Source organism: Diabrotica virgifera, chromosome 6 (assembly GCF_917563875.1).
Source record: "Diabrotica virgifera virgifera chromosome 6, PGI_DIABVI_V3a".
NCBI lineage: Eukaryota > Metazoa > Arthropoda > Insecta > Coleoptera > Chrysomelidae > Diabrotica > Diabrotica virgifera.
In genome coordinates, this window is record NC_065448.1 from 197,087,299 (window position 1) to 197,105,428 (window position 18,130).

Genomic DNA, 18,130 nt, shown 5'->3' on the forward strand with positions numbered 1-18,130 from the left:
CGACAAATAGCTCCCCACTCCCCAACCTATTTGCTTTAAAGTAAATACTTTACAGTGCAGAGACTAGAAGTATTGAAAACAAACGTTTTTCAGTGTTTTATTGTTAGATAAAATGAGGTTCCATTAAGTAACGGTCAAATCCATTACTTATTTAATTACTTTTACTAACAGAAAGAATTATGACCCTAAAGTGGAACTGGACTGGACACACAGCCAGAACTTCGGATAACAGATGGACACAGACACAGCGCAGCGAATAATACACTGGAGACCAAGATAAGAAGCATATCGAAGTGGAGTAGGGTGACCAAACGTCCCGTAAAAACGGGATTGTCCCGTTTTCTAACGATTTGTCCTGGGGTCCCGAAAAAGTCTCTCGGGACGCCTAAATGTCCCGTATTTGCGTATGTCCGTATGTCCGTATTTATGTATCTGACTATATTTTCTCTGTTTAATTTTTCTTCAATTTCGGCATTTGGTTTCATTCTTATTTTTTTTGCCCATGATTGTTCCCATTATTTTATTTCAAATTTCAGAAGGCTATCTTTCTCTTTCTTGTTAATCGTCATGTAACAACAGGTCTTATTAAGGTCTTATATTATATTATACTTAGAGTTTAGAGTCTTGCTTCTCAGCAGATTTCTATTCATTCCATATGTGTTTCTGCCTCTCAGAATTATTTCCTCTGTTCTCCTTTTTCCGGTTTTCCCTATTGTTACTCCCAAGTAGCTAAAGGTGGATACAGTTTCAAATTTATATTCTGTGTTATTAGATATTTCTCAAGTGCTGTGTCATCCTTCCCTATCGTCATGTATTTTGTTTTGTGCTGGTTTATTTTTAGTCCTATTCTCTTTGCTTCCTTTTAAGTGTCATCTTCGTCTTCGCTATGATGACTATTTAGATCTAGATCATCTGCATATGCTATTTTTTCTGTCTTTTTCAATATCCTCCAGCGAAACCAGTCATTTTTTTTTCTGTTTATTTATTGAGTTGGCTTTGTTTCTCGCTATTTTGTATTCCCCGTTTTTTTTTCTGATGGTTTGTTGATGCATGTCATTATGGCAGAGTTTTTTAGTGTTCTGTCTGTTTTGCAGTCTTGAGCAGACTAAATTGAAAAAGATCTCTAGGTCCCAAATTAGCTAAAAGACCATGTTTCAATCGCCCGTACCTGTTTGGGCACCGCACCAAAGCGTGCTTGGCAGTGGCGCACACAGGGGGGTTTCCTTAGAGCATATGAAAAATATATAAAGACTGCTCCTTGAATGTGTCCCTTTTTTTCAAATTTATGATTTGGTCACTCTAAAGTAGAGGTCGTCCGCCAACCAGATGTTCTGAGGACATAAAACGGATCGACAAAAACTGGATGCAAACAGCACAAAACAGAAATGCATGGAAAATACTGAGGGAGACCTATATCCAGCAGTGGATAGATCCGGCTTGAACGATGAGGATAATGATGACCAATAGACAATTTTTTTTTTAATATTAAATCCGAAAATTACTTACCACATTCCTGTAAACCATATTCTTTTCAGTATCTTCTCCACTAACATCTCTGTCACCACCAACCGAAAGGAAAACCCTAAGACCAGGGAATTTCCTCTTAAGATCAGTAACTTGTCTGAAGTTGTGTTGGTTAAGGTCTAGCTGTTCATTCATTAGCTTTATTTTGTAAGTATTTGGGTCAATACCTGCGTACCCATAAATTAAGTGTGTGCAGAATTGTAAAGCTGGTTCCAAAAAGGCAACATCGAACTTGCCTTGCCCTGAAACAAAAATTGGTGTAAATAGTTCAATAGTAAGACTTTGGGTTTTTGTTTTGCATAATCTTGTTTTTGACTTTTTCTCTCTCTTTCCCAAATATAATCCCCTTCAGTGCTATAAGGGACACAATAAAATGTCCCATGAGTAACCTAACCCTGGTATCGACGGCACTACTGCAGAACTCTTCAAATACGAATCTTATATCCTTTTAGATCAAATTAATAAAATAATATAGTTTCAGATAATATAATACATAGATAATCTAATATAAAACCAGGTAGATTATGTAGTAACTAGAACGCTTTAGCGTATCCTCCTCTTCTGTCTTTTTTCCTTCGTAAGGATGTAGTGCTTTGACTATTCCTGTCCAATTATCTCCTTCCTGTGCATGTTGTTTTGCTTCGGAGAATAAGCAACCAGTCGTATCCTTTATTTGGTCCGACAAGATGCTACTGATTGATGGTAAGTTAAATTGTACTACAGTAGGTATTTGAAATAACTGCTGATCGTACATACTTAGTGAATTTGGATGCATCTGTAAAATGTGGTAAGAAATCAGAAAAATAGGAAAGTTTGTAATGGAACAATTGGTTTATGATCGCATGAGAGGTTTCAAATTTGTTGTAATTAGTGCGAGTTACATCACATTGTGTAAGGGGTATGGTCCAGGTTGGAAGTAGAGCTTTAGTTGATTTATCGAAGAATTTTGAAAATTGGATACTGTGAGATGATAGGTACCTTCGAATTCTCTGGTGGAATGGAAGATCTCTCCGATTGTTTTCAACGTAAGCTTCCTTGAAACACTCCCCAATGATATGATAAAGAGAGTGATTAGAGGGGATAAGTGAAGCTTTTCTTGCGGATCATACAGAACAGAATTATATAGAAGATGTGACGAGGTCACCGGTTAAGAACAATTTGAGTTCAGGAAAAGCATGGGATACGAGAAGCAATATTCTGTCTTTAAACTCTGGCACAAAGATGCAAAGATCAACAAGCAAACTTTTGTGTCTGTTTTATAGATTTTGAAAGGTGTTCGACCAGGTGCAGCACAGGATTTTGAAAGTAAGATTGAAAGACATCGGAATCGATACAAGAGATTCTCCAATTATAGAAACTATTTATTGGAATTATACAGCAATCATAAAGACCAATGGTAACACGTCAGAGCCAATTGAAATAAAACGAGGTATCAGACAGGGTTATGTGCTCTCACCGATACTGTTTAACGTCTACAGGGGGTAATACTTGCGAACCCTTTATCGCACTCTTCAGAAGTTATCACGATAAACGAATAAACAGTAAATAATAACATCCGCTATGTAGGTGACACTGTTTTAATGGCTGATTCGGACCATAGTCTCCAGATACTGTTAAGCAGGGTCATTAAGAGTTGTGGGGATAAAGATCAATACTGCGAAAGCTAAAGTTATGAAAATATCAAAGAACAAAATTTACCTCTTTCATTATATTGAAGCACCAACAGCTTGAATATGGAGACCAATACAAATACCTTGGCTGCTGGTTCAACAATAAACTTGATTATAAACAAGAAGAAAGAGCGAGAATAGAGGTAGCGTTTATAGGTAATAGAGGTAGTTTTGAAAAATCAAAATAAAAAGTTTATTTTATAACAGTAGCATTAATATCAGGCTAAGATGTCATTTTCTGCATTGCTATGTACGTAACGGAGGCCTGGACGCTCAACATAACGCTCAGGACCGCTTTATCCATTAGGCAATATAGGCAGTTGCCTAAGGCGGCAAATTATGAGAGGGCGGCAAAAATACAGTACAAAAACATATTTGTATATTAAAATTAAAATCGAATAACATTTCAAGTACATCCATCAATGGAATAGAAGTGGGTGAAGTGAATCAAAAGTGAATCATTTTTAGAAAACAGTTAGTGAAACTGTTTGGTCCGCAAGGGCGGATGCAACTAAAGCGTTATACACTGGCTTCAGCGAAATAAAAAATGCGCTTTTTAATATCTCTAACGACGAATGTCAAACTGCAGCTGTGAAACATCAAGCACTTTCTATATTTGAAAAAATGGACACTTTGAAATGGCTTTATTAGCTGTCATTTAGCAACATATTTTAGAGAGAGTGTATCTATCTAATAATTATGTCCAGTATGTCCAATAAGCTCTTTTAAGTTACTTTACCTCAATCAGAAATAATTTTGCCATTTATGAAGAGGAAGCCAAAAAATTGTGCCCAAATAAAACATATAAAGAAATAAGAAAGAGAAAAAAGAAAAAAAATCAATTTGACGAGGGGCCGATGATGAACTAAACTTTTCAGCTAGTGATGAGATGAAAATCCACACATTCTATATTATAATCGACACTCTGATAGGAGACCTGAATAGACATCTGGAATCTTATCGAGTTATTTATCAACGTTTTCGTGTTATAACAGATTTGCCAAAATTAAACAATGAAGAAATTATTACAAAAGCTGAAAATCTGATACAAATTTATAAAGACGACTTAGATACATCATTCATACATGAATGCATTCACTTAAAGGGTCATTTGGATACCACAATAAAATCACCAATTAATTGACATATCTAAATATTTAAATAGGCGACACAACGAAGCTTTAAACCTAGGAATTTTGTGCAGTAAGATGAATCGGCATGCAATTTTTTGCATTCGATTCAAGAGAGTGTCAGGCAATTTTGTGAACTAAATTGATATCCTGCAAAAGAGATGGAAAATGAAAAATTTAGAACTCAGGAAATATTGAAGTAAATGAGTTCAATTTTTATACTTGGGGGGTTTTGGAGGTCACTAAACACGAATTTCATGACCGCAGTGGTCTCCGAAGTACCTGGTGCCCAGGGTGGAACTCGTCGCCTGGGACGATCGAATAATGAAGATTGGCTCGAAAAAGTGAAAAATATGTGTTCAATATTTTTCAAAAATGTGTCGAATGACACTAAACACGACCCCCACTCCACCCTTTGCAGGTGGGGTGGGGGTAACTTTAAAATCTTAAACGGAAACCCCCATTTGTTGTTGCAGATTTGGATAGCTTACGTAAAAATAATCTTTTATACGAGACATTTTTTCGAATTGTGGATAGATGGCGCTATAATCGGAAAAAACGGATTATCGTGATATACCATAGGTAGGTAAATTATAGAAACGGTCTAATATCTCGAGAAATACACTTCCCAATAAAAAACCAAAAGATACGCTTTAATATTTTTCAAGATCCTATCAAATAACATCAAACACGACCCTCCACTCCACCCCCCCCCTGGAGGTGGGGTGAGGGGTAACTTTAAAACCAAATAGGAATCCCCATGTTTTATTGCAGATATGGATTCCTCATGAAAAAATAAGTAACATTTATTCGAAACATTTTTTATAATTGTTGATAGATGGCGCTAATAAATAGTGTTTTTCTGATTATTTCGTCCGGCCCGCCGAGGATCCACTGACATGAAGAGTATACATAGAGTCCCAACACAAAATGCATTTTTTTTTATAATTCTGGCCCTTCTATAGCATTTATTGAACTTTGCGGCCTCCCATTAAAAAAGTTTTCGCACCACTGATCTAGGGGAAGATTGAAGGAAAACGAGGTCCCGGCAGACGCCAGATTTCATGGCTTAAAAATATCAGAGACTGAACCGGTGTTGATTCAACATCTTTGGTTAGAGCCGCATTTTACAGGTGCAGATTTGCCTTTGCCAGTGTAATCGCTAACCTCAGTTACCAGTACAGCAATACAGTAACTAATAGTGTGTGAGCTTTCGAAGCCTGTATAGGTATACATTTTTAAGTTACTATTTTTATTTCTTTCGTGTTCCAACAGTAATTCTGAACAGGGTTGTTTTGTTTTAAACATTTTGTTTTAATCAACTGTTTTAAACATGTTTTAAACATTTGTTTAGGTTTAAAACAGTTTTTGTTTAAAACAGTTTAAAACATGTTTAAAACAGTTAAATTAGACAAGCGTTTTTTTTTTCATTTTCTTTGTGAATATACCTAATACATAAATATGAAAAAAAATCTCCAATACATATTATTATACAGACTTTTAACAAATATACCTACTATTTATTTATTAATAATGGGAACACAACAAAAATTGGAAAACTTAAAAACATTTTGCATAATCTAAGCTAAGTCATCAATCTGATCAGCCACGTGATCACTTATAGAATTAAGCTCTTTAAAAATTGAAATCAACTTAGCAACTTTGACATTGCCTAGCCGATTACATAAGTAGTTTGGAATTGACTAAAGCGTATGATGAGAAGAGTTTTTTGTTTATATTGGATGACCCTAGAACGCCACCATGCCAATGGTCTTACATTCTCAATTAGATGTTTAGAAAACATATATGGTTTAAAAGGGTACACACTTTGCCTGGTAAATAATAATAATTGGCAATGTTTCTGGATAATAAGTTTCTACATATTCCGTGCCAGGTTTTATTTGCTCTTGATTAAATTTATGTCCATTAAAGCGATGAGCAAGGGATAATAGCCATTTCCATAACCTCCTTGACTCCATTCATATCATTTACCAAGAAATCACCATTTGCATGCTCAGTCTCGAATGCTTCCAGAAGTACTAGCCATATCTCTGTAGCCTCTCCTTTAGTGCAAGTATTTGTTTGGACTTTGTCCCTGCAATATACTTTAATTTTTATAAATACCTAGTCTTAGGCATTTGTCTTTAAATATATATCATTTGCAAGCTTTATTACATCTTAATCAATACTTATTGTATTGTTTGAGCAAATGTGAAATAATATTGGTCAGTTTTTCAACTAACTTTCTAAGCATTCCGATAAAGTATTCCAACGAACATCCTGATGCAATACAAGAGCAGAATCACCAGCTTCTCACCATTTTGCGCTAGCAAAATGTATTTTTCATATACATTTCTGAAATATTTGCAATTTTTTTATACTACTCTTTATTCCTGGCACTTCTATATCATGGGCAAGTAAGTTCAATATATGGGCTGAACAGCCATAAGTTATTATATGTGCATCTGTGCTGCCTTATTGTTTTTTTTCTACGTTCTATTTGTTTAAAACATGTAATATAAAAACAAAAAAAAAACATGTTAAAAAATAAAAAACCGTTTAAAACAAAAAAAAAACGTTTGTTTTGTATAAAATAAAAAAACATGTTTTTTGCAACCCTGATGCTGAACGACTCTGAAAGATTTGTTTTTTGTTTATTTCAAATGACTAAATAAGTAAATTATTTTATTTTAGTTAAAAACGTTGCTGCTTATATAACTACAATAAAAAATAATTCTTAAAATACCGCAGAATAATAATTATTATAATGTATTTTCCATAAATTTCACTCTTCAAATTTCTTAATAACCGGCTTACCTTGATAACATTTAAATGTGACATTGATACATTTATCACAAAAAAAGTCATTGAAAGTAGTAAATCTCAAAATAGATTTAATTAAATTAATATAATAAATATCTATATTGTATTCACGAGAAAGTAATGTCTTCTTTGTTGTTATGTTATATTAAAAATATATTAATTAAAAATTAAGAAAATAATGGGAATGCACTCGATATAAGAGACTACATAGAACAGACGAGATTAACCTGGTACGGACCATGTCAGAAGAGCAGACAAAAAAACGTTGGATAAACAGAATAACAGAGTGGAGCTTGATAGGAAGAAGTAAGAGAGGCAGATCCCTAAGATCTTTCAGAGATGAAATGGACGCAGCCATGGAAAGAAGAAATGTGTAGGAAACGGACTGGCAAAACAGAAAGAACTGGGGAGAACGGTTTAGTGAAGGAATACAGTGAAAACTGTGGAAATCCTTAGTATATATATTTTACTACTCATAAACAGTTATCCAGTATTTTTCTATCTACCGTATCAAATGCAGATTTCATATCTGCAAATGTTAGTACTAATTCCACCCCTCTATTTTTGCTTCCATTTTTCTTCCTATTATGTTTCTCAGTACAACAGTATTATCTGTTGTCTGCTTTTATTTTTTGAAGGCCACCTGTAGATATCTCGCTCTATAGTTCTCCCAGTTGGTTCTCTCCTTTTCCTATAAATTGGTGGAATAATATTATTTTCCCAATCTTTTGGTATTTTATTTTGCTTCTTGGCTTCATTACATGTGATCCAGATCCAGTCTAGGGCTTCCTCGTCCATCCATTTCATTATTTCTGGTTCTGTCCCATCTTACTCTCCAGGTTTCGCGTTTCTGCTTCTTTTTGTTGCTTTAATGATTTCTTTTTTCTCTATTCTCCATGTCCTGTTCTTTTCTTCCCTTGAGCTTTCATTTAAGTTCACGCGTGTGTCTTCTTCTAATTTAAATTTAGAGGTATAATAGTCGTTCCAGACTTTTACCATTTCGTGTGGTTTATGTTGTATTCATTTCCATCGTTTATGCCGTATATTTTGTCATAGAGGGGGCAGTAAGAGCAGCCAAAATTATGAGAACTATTATCGAATCTTCAGCTCCACTAATAGCGTAAGCAGACGTTATTGCACTGGTTACTAGAGATTTAAAAACCATGCAGAATATAATATTAATACTGGATAAAGAAGCAAAGAAGAGAGGCTAGTAATAAACCAAAGCAAAACGAAATACCTCAAGTGCTCAAGAGAGAATACGAACATCGAGAAAGAAATTAAGCTTGGTGCATATACATTTGAAAGAGTATACCGTTTCAAATACTTGGGAGTGATGGTGAATGGCAGAAACGATAGAACGGATGAAATAAATGAACGCATCCTACTAGGTAATAAAACCTATTGGAACTACCAAAAATTCTTGAAAGGAAAACATATTAGTAAGACAACAAAATTAAAAATTTACAAGACTGCAATCAGGCCAGTGATCACCTACAGTGCAGAGACGATGTGCCTAACAAAAAAAGATGAAATGAGGTTAGAAATCTTAGAGAGAAAGATAATTCGACGAATAATGGGACTGGTGAGGATAAGGGTAGGCGAATTTAGAAGAATAATCAATGAGGAAATTAAAGAAGTCATCCAGGATGAAGACATAATCAAGTTCGTGAAGACGCAAAGGCTTAGGTGGCTGGGACACACAGAAAGAGCTAACCCAGACTCTACGCTAAAGCGAATAACTGGCTGGAGACCAACAACAAAGAGACCAAAGGGAAGACCCAAAACAAGATGGAGAGATCAAGTCTTAGGAGACATAAAGAAGCTGAGAATCTAAAATTGGAAGGAGCGTTGTAAGGACTGGAAAGAATGGAGAAAAATTGTAGACAGGGCGAATTACACACGCTGCTATAATAATAAAAGACAACAGCGGACTGATTCTCCGCAACAAATGAAGCAGAGAGCCCAAAAGGGCGGCAAACACTCCGCCAGGAGTGAATAAGCTATGATGATGATGAATAGTCGTTCCAGACTTTTACCATTTCGTGTGGTTTATGTTGTACCTATTCATTTCCATCGTTTATGCCGTATATTTTTGTCCTCTTTTGCCGTTTAAATGGTTTTGATTTCTTCGAAAAGGATTTACGGTCATTTTTGTAACCTTCAATTATGCTTTTCCCAAGGATACAAATCCCCAAATTGTTCCCAGGACTTTTGTTTGGCATCTCTTCCTGCATATGTGGCAATTTTGTTTTTATTGTTATATACACTTCTCCAAGAATTTAACGCACCACCTTAAAAATGGGTCATTTTTGATGTCTCACATTTCCTAAACCTGTTGCCCGATTTAAGTGATTTTTTAGTATGTTGTAGCCTTATTATTTAACAATATCGCTGTAATAATATTGTTGCTAGGCAGATAAATTGTCATTGTATACCGAGTGGTAACTAAATTTCTATGGAATTCGAGGTATTTCTTTAAATTGGTTCCAATCCTACTTGAATAATAGGAAACAACTAGTTAGAGCAAATGATACTGACTCTAGTCTCAAAAACATTGTATGTGGAGTACCACAAGGTTCAGTATTGGGTCCTCTTCTGTTCCTTATCTTTATAAATGACATCACTAATTCAAAAATCGATGGGAAAATTTTTCTTTTTGCTGATGATACCAGTATCACTTGGAGCAACTCAACTATTGCATCTCTTCATGAAACTATAACTTCGGATCTACTGACGATAAAGACCTGGTCTGACTCTAATTTACTCTCTTTTAACGTAAATAAAACAGTAGCATTATCCTATAAAGGAGCTCTTCAACCTTTGCCTCTTAATAACAGCCACATCAGTACCGTTGATTCTGTAAAATTTCTTGGTATTTTTTTAGACAGCAACCTCAAATGGTCCCTTCATATCGATTCGTTAAGTAAGAAACCCGCCTCAGCGTGCTATGCAATAAGATCTGTCTCAAGGGAACTCAATTTAGCATCTTCTAAAATAACATATTTTTTGTTGTTCGAGTCTCATCTTCGATATGGTCTTCCTTTTTGGGGTTCTAGTACAGCTGCTCAATTTGATGTTATTTTTAAATTGCAAAAAAGAGCAATAAGATATCTGTTTGGCCTCAGAAGATCTACACATTGTAGAAGTTACTTCAGAGATCACGGAATTTTAACACTTCCATCTATATATATATATATATATATATATATATATATATATATATATATATATATATATATATATATATATATATATATATTCTAGAAACGGTTTGTTTAATGCGTAAACACCTTCATGTCTTTCCAGCAAGGCCCAATCATCTTTACTCCACCAGAAATTCAATCTTTGACATTTATTTACCGATTCCATCCACTGAGTTAGTAAAGAAATCTATATTATATTCCGCAAAGAAACTGTACAACCATCTCCCGTTAGACCATACCATTCAATAGAAGAATTTCTTAATGAATAACTAAGAAAATTGGGTTTCATACGCAGTAGCATAAACTTGTCAGTTCCTTATGTATTTTATTATATTTGTTGTAAGTATGTTCAATTTGCAATTTATATAAATTTTGCATTAAATTGTTTTTGTCTTGGCTTTTATATCTTATATTATACTGTACTTACATATATTGACGATTTATCTTATTTTAGTAAATTGTACTTGTTGTTATTTGTTATTGATATTATGTTTTCTTTTGACTGTATGTAAGCTTTGTCCATAAAATTGTAAAAATTTTCAGTGACAATAAAGCATATTTCTATTTTATTCTATAAAAAATGCGCAATAACTAACTCTTAAAACTCACCAAATTTCATTTGCTTAAATCAAAAAACAAAATGTTAAGAAAATATGAAGGTTTTAATTTCAGTATTTTATAAATGCTAGAATATTCCACAGGTAGTGGTGAAGTTTGAGAAAAAAACACAGTTTGATTGGTACACCCGGTATACAATGATTTATGTATTTAGCAATAATATTATTACAGCGATATTGTTAAAGAATAAGGCCATTAGGCCTGGATCCCGCCTACCAAAAAAAAGTTTATTAATAGCAAGCTGAAAATTTGTTAATAGCTTAACGGTGTCTTGTCGGACAAACTTTGATGTACGGGATCACTGGAACAGGAGAAGTTTTAATCGTGGAACACGTTACAGGTTTCGAACATCAGACTAAGAAAACGTCGCATGTATTTTGTCGGACAGAACTTCCAATTGATTTGTTACCGTTTCATTAAACTCTCTTGCAAAAATGAGACTGCTATTTACCACCAACATACAGTCGGAAAAATGAAAGAGTATCCATGAACGATCACATTAATCACTTATTTTGTATTTGCTGTCTTTTTCTATAACAAACGTTTGTTATTTATAGAAAGAGACAGCAAATACAAAATAAGTGATTAATGTGATCGTTCATGGGTATTCTTTAATTTTTCCGACTGTAATTCCTGTCATTTGACATGCTCTACGTGTAGGACTTAATAAAATGACCAACATTTTTGTCGGACCAACATTTTTTCATACATTACAGGTATAAAGTTTGCTATTGAATAAACTTAAAAACAACCTGCTAGTTTTCACAATCATAAACTTGTCAGGATGACACGTTCCACAATTAAAATCACGTTCCACAATTAAAACTTCCCTTGTTCCAGTGTTCCCAAAGATCAAAGTTTGTCCGACTAGACACCGTTAAGCTATTAACAAATTTTCAGCTTGCTATTAATCAACTTTTTTTTATACGCGGGATCCAGGCCTATATAACATATTAAAAAAATCACTTAAATCGGACAACAGGTTTAGGAAATTCGAGACATCAAAAATGACTCATTTTTAAGGTGGTGCGGTAATTCCTTGGAGTATGTAGTTCTTTGTCCCTGGGATCCTTTGTGTGCACGTATCTTTTCCATGCTTCTTTTTTATCAGTGAGAGAGATTTTATACATCAAAATAACTTGGCGATTTTGTATTTGTATAATCTAAGATTTTAATAACCATTTTTTATGTTAAACTTTTTTCTTTAAATTCCAGACCCAAAAATAATTTATCTACATACATACATATGGGGTATCAATTTGAAAAGTTGCCACCCCCTATAATTTTGTCCCTATAGAAAATCTAAAAATATGCAAAAACACGTCAAATTTATTCGTGAGAGGGACATTTTGTAGACCACTTTTCAACTAAATTACATTAACCCTATAACGGGTGCGGACACAACCCCCAAAACCTTTAATGGAAAGGGGGGTTGAGTGATATATCATTTTAAAGATCGTTCGATTACCTTTTCAAAAATCAAGTGAAACCATACAGATAGGGGAGAGTTGGACAAAACGGGATACCATTCTTGTTTATTTTTATTACGGAAAAAATGTTAAAGAAATTATCATATTATTATTTTTTATAGGTATAACATTTATTGAAGCACACAAAAAACATATTTTTAGCTGTTTTTAATGACTGGAAAATAGTAAAAAAAATATTTATTAAAGTCCTGCACATCCCGTTTTAGCTTACCACGCTTGTATAAAACGGGATCGGCTCACAATATTTAATTTTTTACATAAAATTATCTAAAAAGTGTATTTAAGTAGATATAAGACTGCAAAGCAAAATTTACCTTTGAAAAAACAATATCTTCAGTAGTTAGAAACTTAAAAATAGGCCTTTTTATGTTTTATTGCAAAATACGAAATAAGACCTTTTATTTAGGACTAGGTAGGTATATCAGAACAAAAGTCACATAAAAATATGTTGTTCTTTTCTGCAGTATGAGAACACGCTTTATCGCTATTTAAAAAATTAATAGACCAACAAATAAATTGTGTCCCGTTTTGTCCAACTCAGACATTTTTCAAAATAAAAATGACTCCCGCCTAAACGTGAAAGTAAAATTAGATAGACTACACATGAGAATATTCGTTAAGGAGTGCTTAATTAAATGTAATAGTCACCGGAATTATATGTTTATATGTAGGCAATATAATGTAGAAAACAACGCACTTAAAAGTACAAAGTACAAAAAAAATAGAGTCGAACAATTCTAAACACAACTTTTCATCAAATAATGGCATCGAGGTAAAACGAACTGAGAATGTTAAAATGACGACTGAGAACAAGTTTTCGTCGTTGTCCGATTGATAGCAGCACTAGTTGGGTCTCTAGACTGTATCCCGTTTTATCCGGCTATCCCGTTTTATCCAACTCTCCCCTATTGAGTTCAGAACTCCAAAACTTTTTTAGAGTCTTTTTTTGGAGTATTTTTGGAAAAATTAAGTAAAACCTTAAAGATATTAAGTATCGAGTTCAGAACTCCAAATTTTTTTAGAGTATTGAGTCCAAGATTTTTCCAAAAGCACTGAAAAGAAATATAAGGTATGCGGTATTTTTGAAAAGGTAATTGAATGACCTTTAAAATGAGGTATCACTCAATCCCCCTTTCCATTAAAAATTTTGGGGGTAGTGTCCGCCTCAGCTAGAGGGTTGATGTAATTTAGTTAAAAACTGGAGTACAAAATGTCCCCCTCACAAATAAATTTGACGTGTTTTTGCATTTTTTTAGATTTTCTATAGGGACCAAATTATAGGGGGTGGCAACTTTTCAAATTGCCACACTGTATAGGTACATATTTATATGGATTTGTGTGCATAGAAATACGTTAACCCTAACTTACGCGGTTTTTACAAAAAAAGACAAAAGATAAAATATATTTAGGATGAAAGAAAGATGATAAAAATATAAAAAAAATATACTTTAGGGATTTTCAAAATTTATCTATACAATTTCCTTATAATTATTATAAAGCATGACAAGCACATATCTTGCAACTTTGTTTTTATCCATGTTATAAACATCTAGAAATAAGGTCATCTAAGTTATCACCTTATTTATTGTATGGAAAGGTTTAATTAAAAATAATATCAATTGATTGCTGTAATTAGTTTAACTTAGCAGTTGACCTGATGACTAGTGCTAATTAACACAAAAGATTCCCAATTAGATGAATTATTATAACATTTTATGGAAGTCCTATTAAACATTACAAGAATATATTCAAACTAAAGACCAACACAAATATACATTCAATAACACCCGTGGACAAAGATCTATGATAGATTATGTTGTACTCAACACAGATATGCATATACATCCATCAAAAATAATCCTCGTAAAATGCCTCAACTCAGCAATAGTACGTAGAGACCATACCCTAGTATTAGTATTATGTCAAATAAGAATCACGATGAAATAAGTCACACACAAGAGAGGGGCACAAACATAAAAAAAATCAGAGTTGAAGGACTAAATACGGAATCTACGGAATCCATATACAGAAAAATAATAGCAGAGAAGATTGCTGAGAATGAAATATTAGAAAACGAGGAAAGCTGGGAGAAATATTATCTCATCTTTGACATAATTAACGCAGCAACAGAATCACTTGGAGAGACGAAAGTAACGAACACTAATATATCAAGAGATAGTTGGATACATATCAAGTACAATGGTTTAGAGAGGAAGTGAAGATAAAATGTGAAGAAAAGAAGAAAGCCTTTTACAATATAGAACAAAACAATTAGGCATCAAACCAGTATAAACGAATTAGAAACGAAATGAATACCTACCTACTTTAGTCAGACAAATAAAAAGGGAACACTGGCAGAGCTTCCCAAACAAAACACGACTTCTATAGAACACAAAAAAATATGGATAATGATCAGAGGACAAAGAGAAGCGATGAACGAACCAATAAAAACGAAACACATTCAGAAGGAAACATCTGACTTTACTTTTGACCTCTATTTGTTAAAGGTGACGCTAATGAACCACCAACAGCTGAAATGACGACAAATGAAGAAATAAACATTGAGGAAGGAGAGGTAAAGAAAGCATTAAGGAAATTCAAAAATATACAATCAGCAGGCGAGAACAGAATATCGAATGAACTCCTAAAGCAATAAGGACAAGATCTGATCAAACAACTTTTAAAACTAATTCAAAAAATAATAGGACAAAACAGAATGGAGCTCCAGCGTCCTATGCCTCTCTTCATAAAGGGAGATAAATCGGACCCGGGGAATTACAGAGGAATTAATTGATTAAATACAACATTAAAATTATCAACCAACGTGATAACAAAAAAACTGAATGAAATTATAACATTAGCAGAACAGCAGAAGAACAACAACGTTTTAGGTCGAGAAGATCATGTACCGGCGACGCTATATTTATAATAAAGCAAATTAAAGAGATGTCATTAGAATACATCAAGCCGGCATATTTATATTTCGTGGACCTTAAAAAGGCACTTGCAAAATAATTTGCTATGCAAACGACGCAGTACTAATCTCTTAAAGTGAAGATGACTTACAACGTATGCCCTATGCTGCACCAATATAAACGCTAGAAAGTCTAACATGGTAATCTCCCCAAAAAAGACAAAATCTTAGTTATATCAGAAAATCTACTAAGATGTAAATTGGAGTTGGAAGGTCAGATAATAGAACAAGTGATGGAGTTTAAATATTTTGGCATTACACCATCTAGTTACGGAAGCTCGAAACAGAAGTGGAAGATCAAGTGAATAGATCAAACAGAGCCGTAGGATGTCACAATGAAACAAAATGGAGAAATAAAAATATCAGGAAAAAAAAGGCAGAATTTACAAAACGATCATCAAACCAAAAATGGTATATGTGACAGAAACACGACCTGGCACAGAGAGAATAAGAACAATACTAGAAACGGCAGAGATAAGATAAAACCCGTTAGAAAATTCGATGGTAAGACACTACCTATGGGATAGAGCCAGAAGTACAGATATATATATATATATATATATATATATATATATATATATATATATATATATATATATATATATATATATATATACATACGACGGAGATGCAAAGTGGAGAACATCAACTACTGGGTAAGAAAAAGAAGAGGAGAATGGAGCAAATAATAAATAACGAATAAGCCGAATGACAAATAAAGTAGAAAAGAAGACGAGAGACGGTTCCCAATAGGAAGACGATCAGTAGGAAGACCACGAGTCAGAAGAAGAACAAATTTCTCAGATTAATGAAAATGAGTTAACAACAAACATAACAGTAAAAGAGTTTGACTTAAAATTTAAATTTAAAAGGTGAAAGCAGAAAGCGTTAACTTTTAAACAAATAAAATAAGATTCATAATGAATAAGGGTAAATTTGAGTAGGTAGGCATATGCTAATCAACACAAGAGACTACTACAAAAGAATGGCAATTGAAATTCACAGATATTTTAATGAATTAGTTGATAAAACATACCTATTTTTATATGTAGACTTAAAAAATGATAAATTTTTAAGCCTACAATGAATAAAAAATCAAGGAAAAACCAATATTATTTTCTATAATATTTCAACTTGTTAAATCAACCAAAAAATTAAAACGAGCTATTGCAAAATACTTGTCATATAAATTAATGAAATTTAAAACGTAAATTATATAATAATAATAAGTATTTTGCGAAATGGGTTTCTTAGAAATAATTTTGTTACGCTTAAGCTGATAGGCGCAAATTTTCGGCTCCAATGCATTTAAATCTATTCATTTTTTTCGAATGCTGAAAAAACTAAAAAATAGTTTTCAAAAATTTAAACGCAGAATGAAAGACTACATTATTACCAAGGGCAGAAAGTCTCTGAAAACTTCTATAATATTTATTTTAATAAGTTACAGGGGTGAAAAAGAGAGAAAATTTAGTGTGATTTTTAATTTTAAATATCTCATTCAAAAGAAGCTTTTTATTCATTCTAAGGGACTTTCGGCCCTCGGTAATAATTTAGTATTTCATTCTGTGTTTAAATTTTTGAAAAATATTTATTAGTTTTTTCAGTATTCGAAAAGAAATTAACACATTTAAATAGCATTGGACCGACAGTTTACGCCTATCACCTTAATATAAGCACATGACAGTGATCAATATAACAAGAAAAATTAATAGGTAAATATGTTAATAACAAATTTTGTAATAATTTTTTGTATGAGTACCATTATCTAATTTGTGATTGCTAAAAGGTTACGACATTATATAAACCTTAATAATTTATACTACCAAAAGAGTATAAATTAAAAAAAACAACATTATGGATACTCTGAGAAAAAATTACCTTGCCGGGAGTTGCCTTTTTCGTCATAGTAGCAAACCACCTTAGGATTCGCCTGTGTATAACAGACGTACGAGAAGAGCACAAGCAAAAATATCTTGAAACCGGCAGCCATTGCTACTGGTCAGTCTTTATCCAACTAAAACTAAAATGACCTCAAGAACATTTGATTCGAATGTCTTTGAAATATGGACTTGCGCGTAAACAAGTATTAAATTTTAGGAGGGGACTTTTAAACAAAATATTATTGCTGTTAAGAAAAAGTATATTACATTTCTAGGTATTGTTTATACATTTTTTTATGTATCAACTGGTAATACCGCCGTATCGCTTTCCAGAATATGGTTATTTACTGTTTATCGAACTGGTGTTAAAAGATCACATAAATTAATACATTTATCTCATATATTCTAGTACATAAATTGTTTATACTTTATGTTATAATACTTATTTGTTTATATGACATGTTGATAGTACAAAGGGGAAAAGTTTTATCGATAACAAAAGGTCACATTAACTTTTATACTTGACAATAAGAACTAATATTACTAGCTTTACATTTTGAAATCTATAATATAATCTTTAGACCCTTCTACCCTCTCGAGTGTAGGTATGACGTGTGCTCTGTTAACAGTGCACAAATCTCTTCCATTGCTTCCTGTTGTGTGCCATAGCATGAGCTTCGTTCCATGATACTCCTTTTTTGTCAATAATCCTTGCCATGACTTCGTTTCATGCCTCTCTCGGTCTTCCTCTACTTCCTTTTTCCTGCACCTTCGTTTCCCATATCGTTTTAACTGGTAACACTTTCTGTAGT

At 33.1% G+C, this 18,130-nt stretch overlaps 1 protein-coding gene across 2 annotated transcripts in view; it reads right to left on the reverse strand.

Moving 5' to 3' along the window:
- LOC126887095 (chitinase-like protein Idgf4) overlaps positions 1-17,584 on the reverse strand; it is a 48,953-nt gene extending 31,369 nt beyond the window's left edge. For both annotated transcript variants that reach the window (XM_050654431.1, XM_050654430.1), the window contains exons 1-2: positions 17,317-17,584; positions 1,507-1,766 (exon numbers count right to left, since the gene is read on the reverse strand). In XM_050654431.1, the coding sequence (XP_050510388.1) occupies positions 1,507-1,766; positions 17,317-17,428 (372 nt within the window). In that variant the 5' untranslated portion in view covers positions 17,429-17,584. The remainder of the gene's footprint in view (positions 1-1,506; positions 1,767-17,316) is intronic.
- Positions 17,585-18,130: the final 546 nt, after the last annotated feature.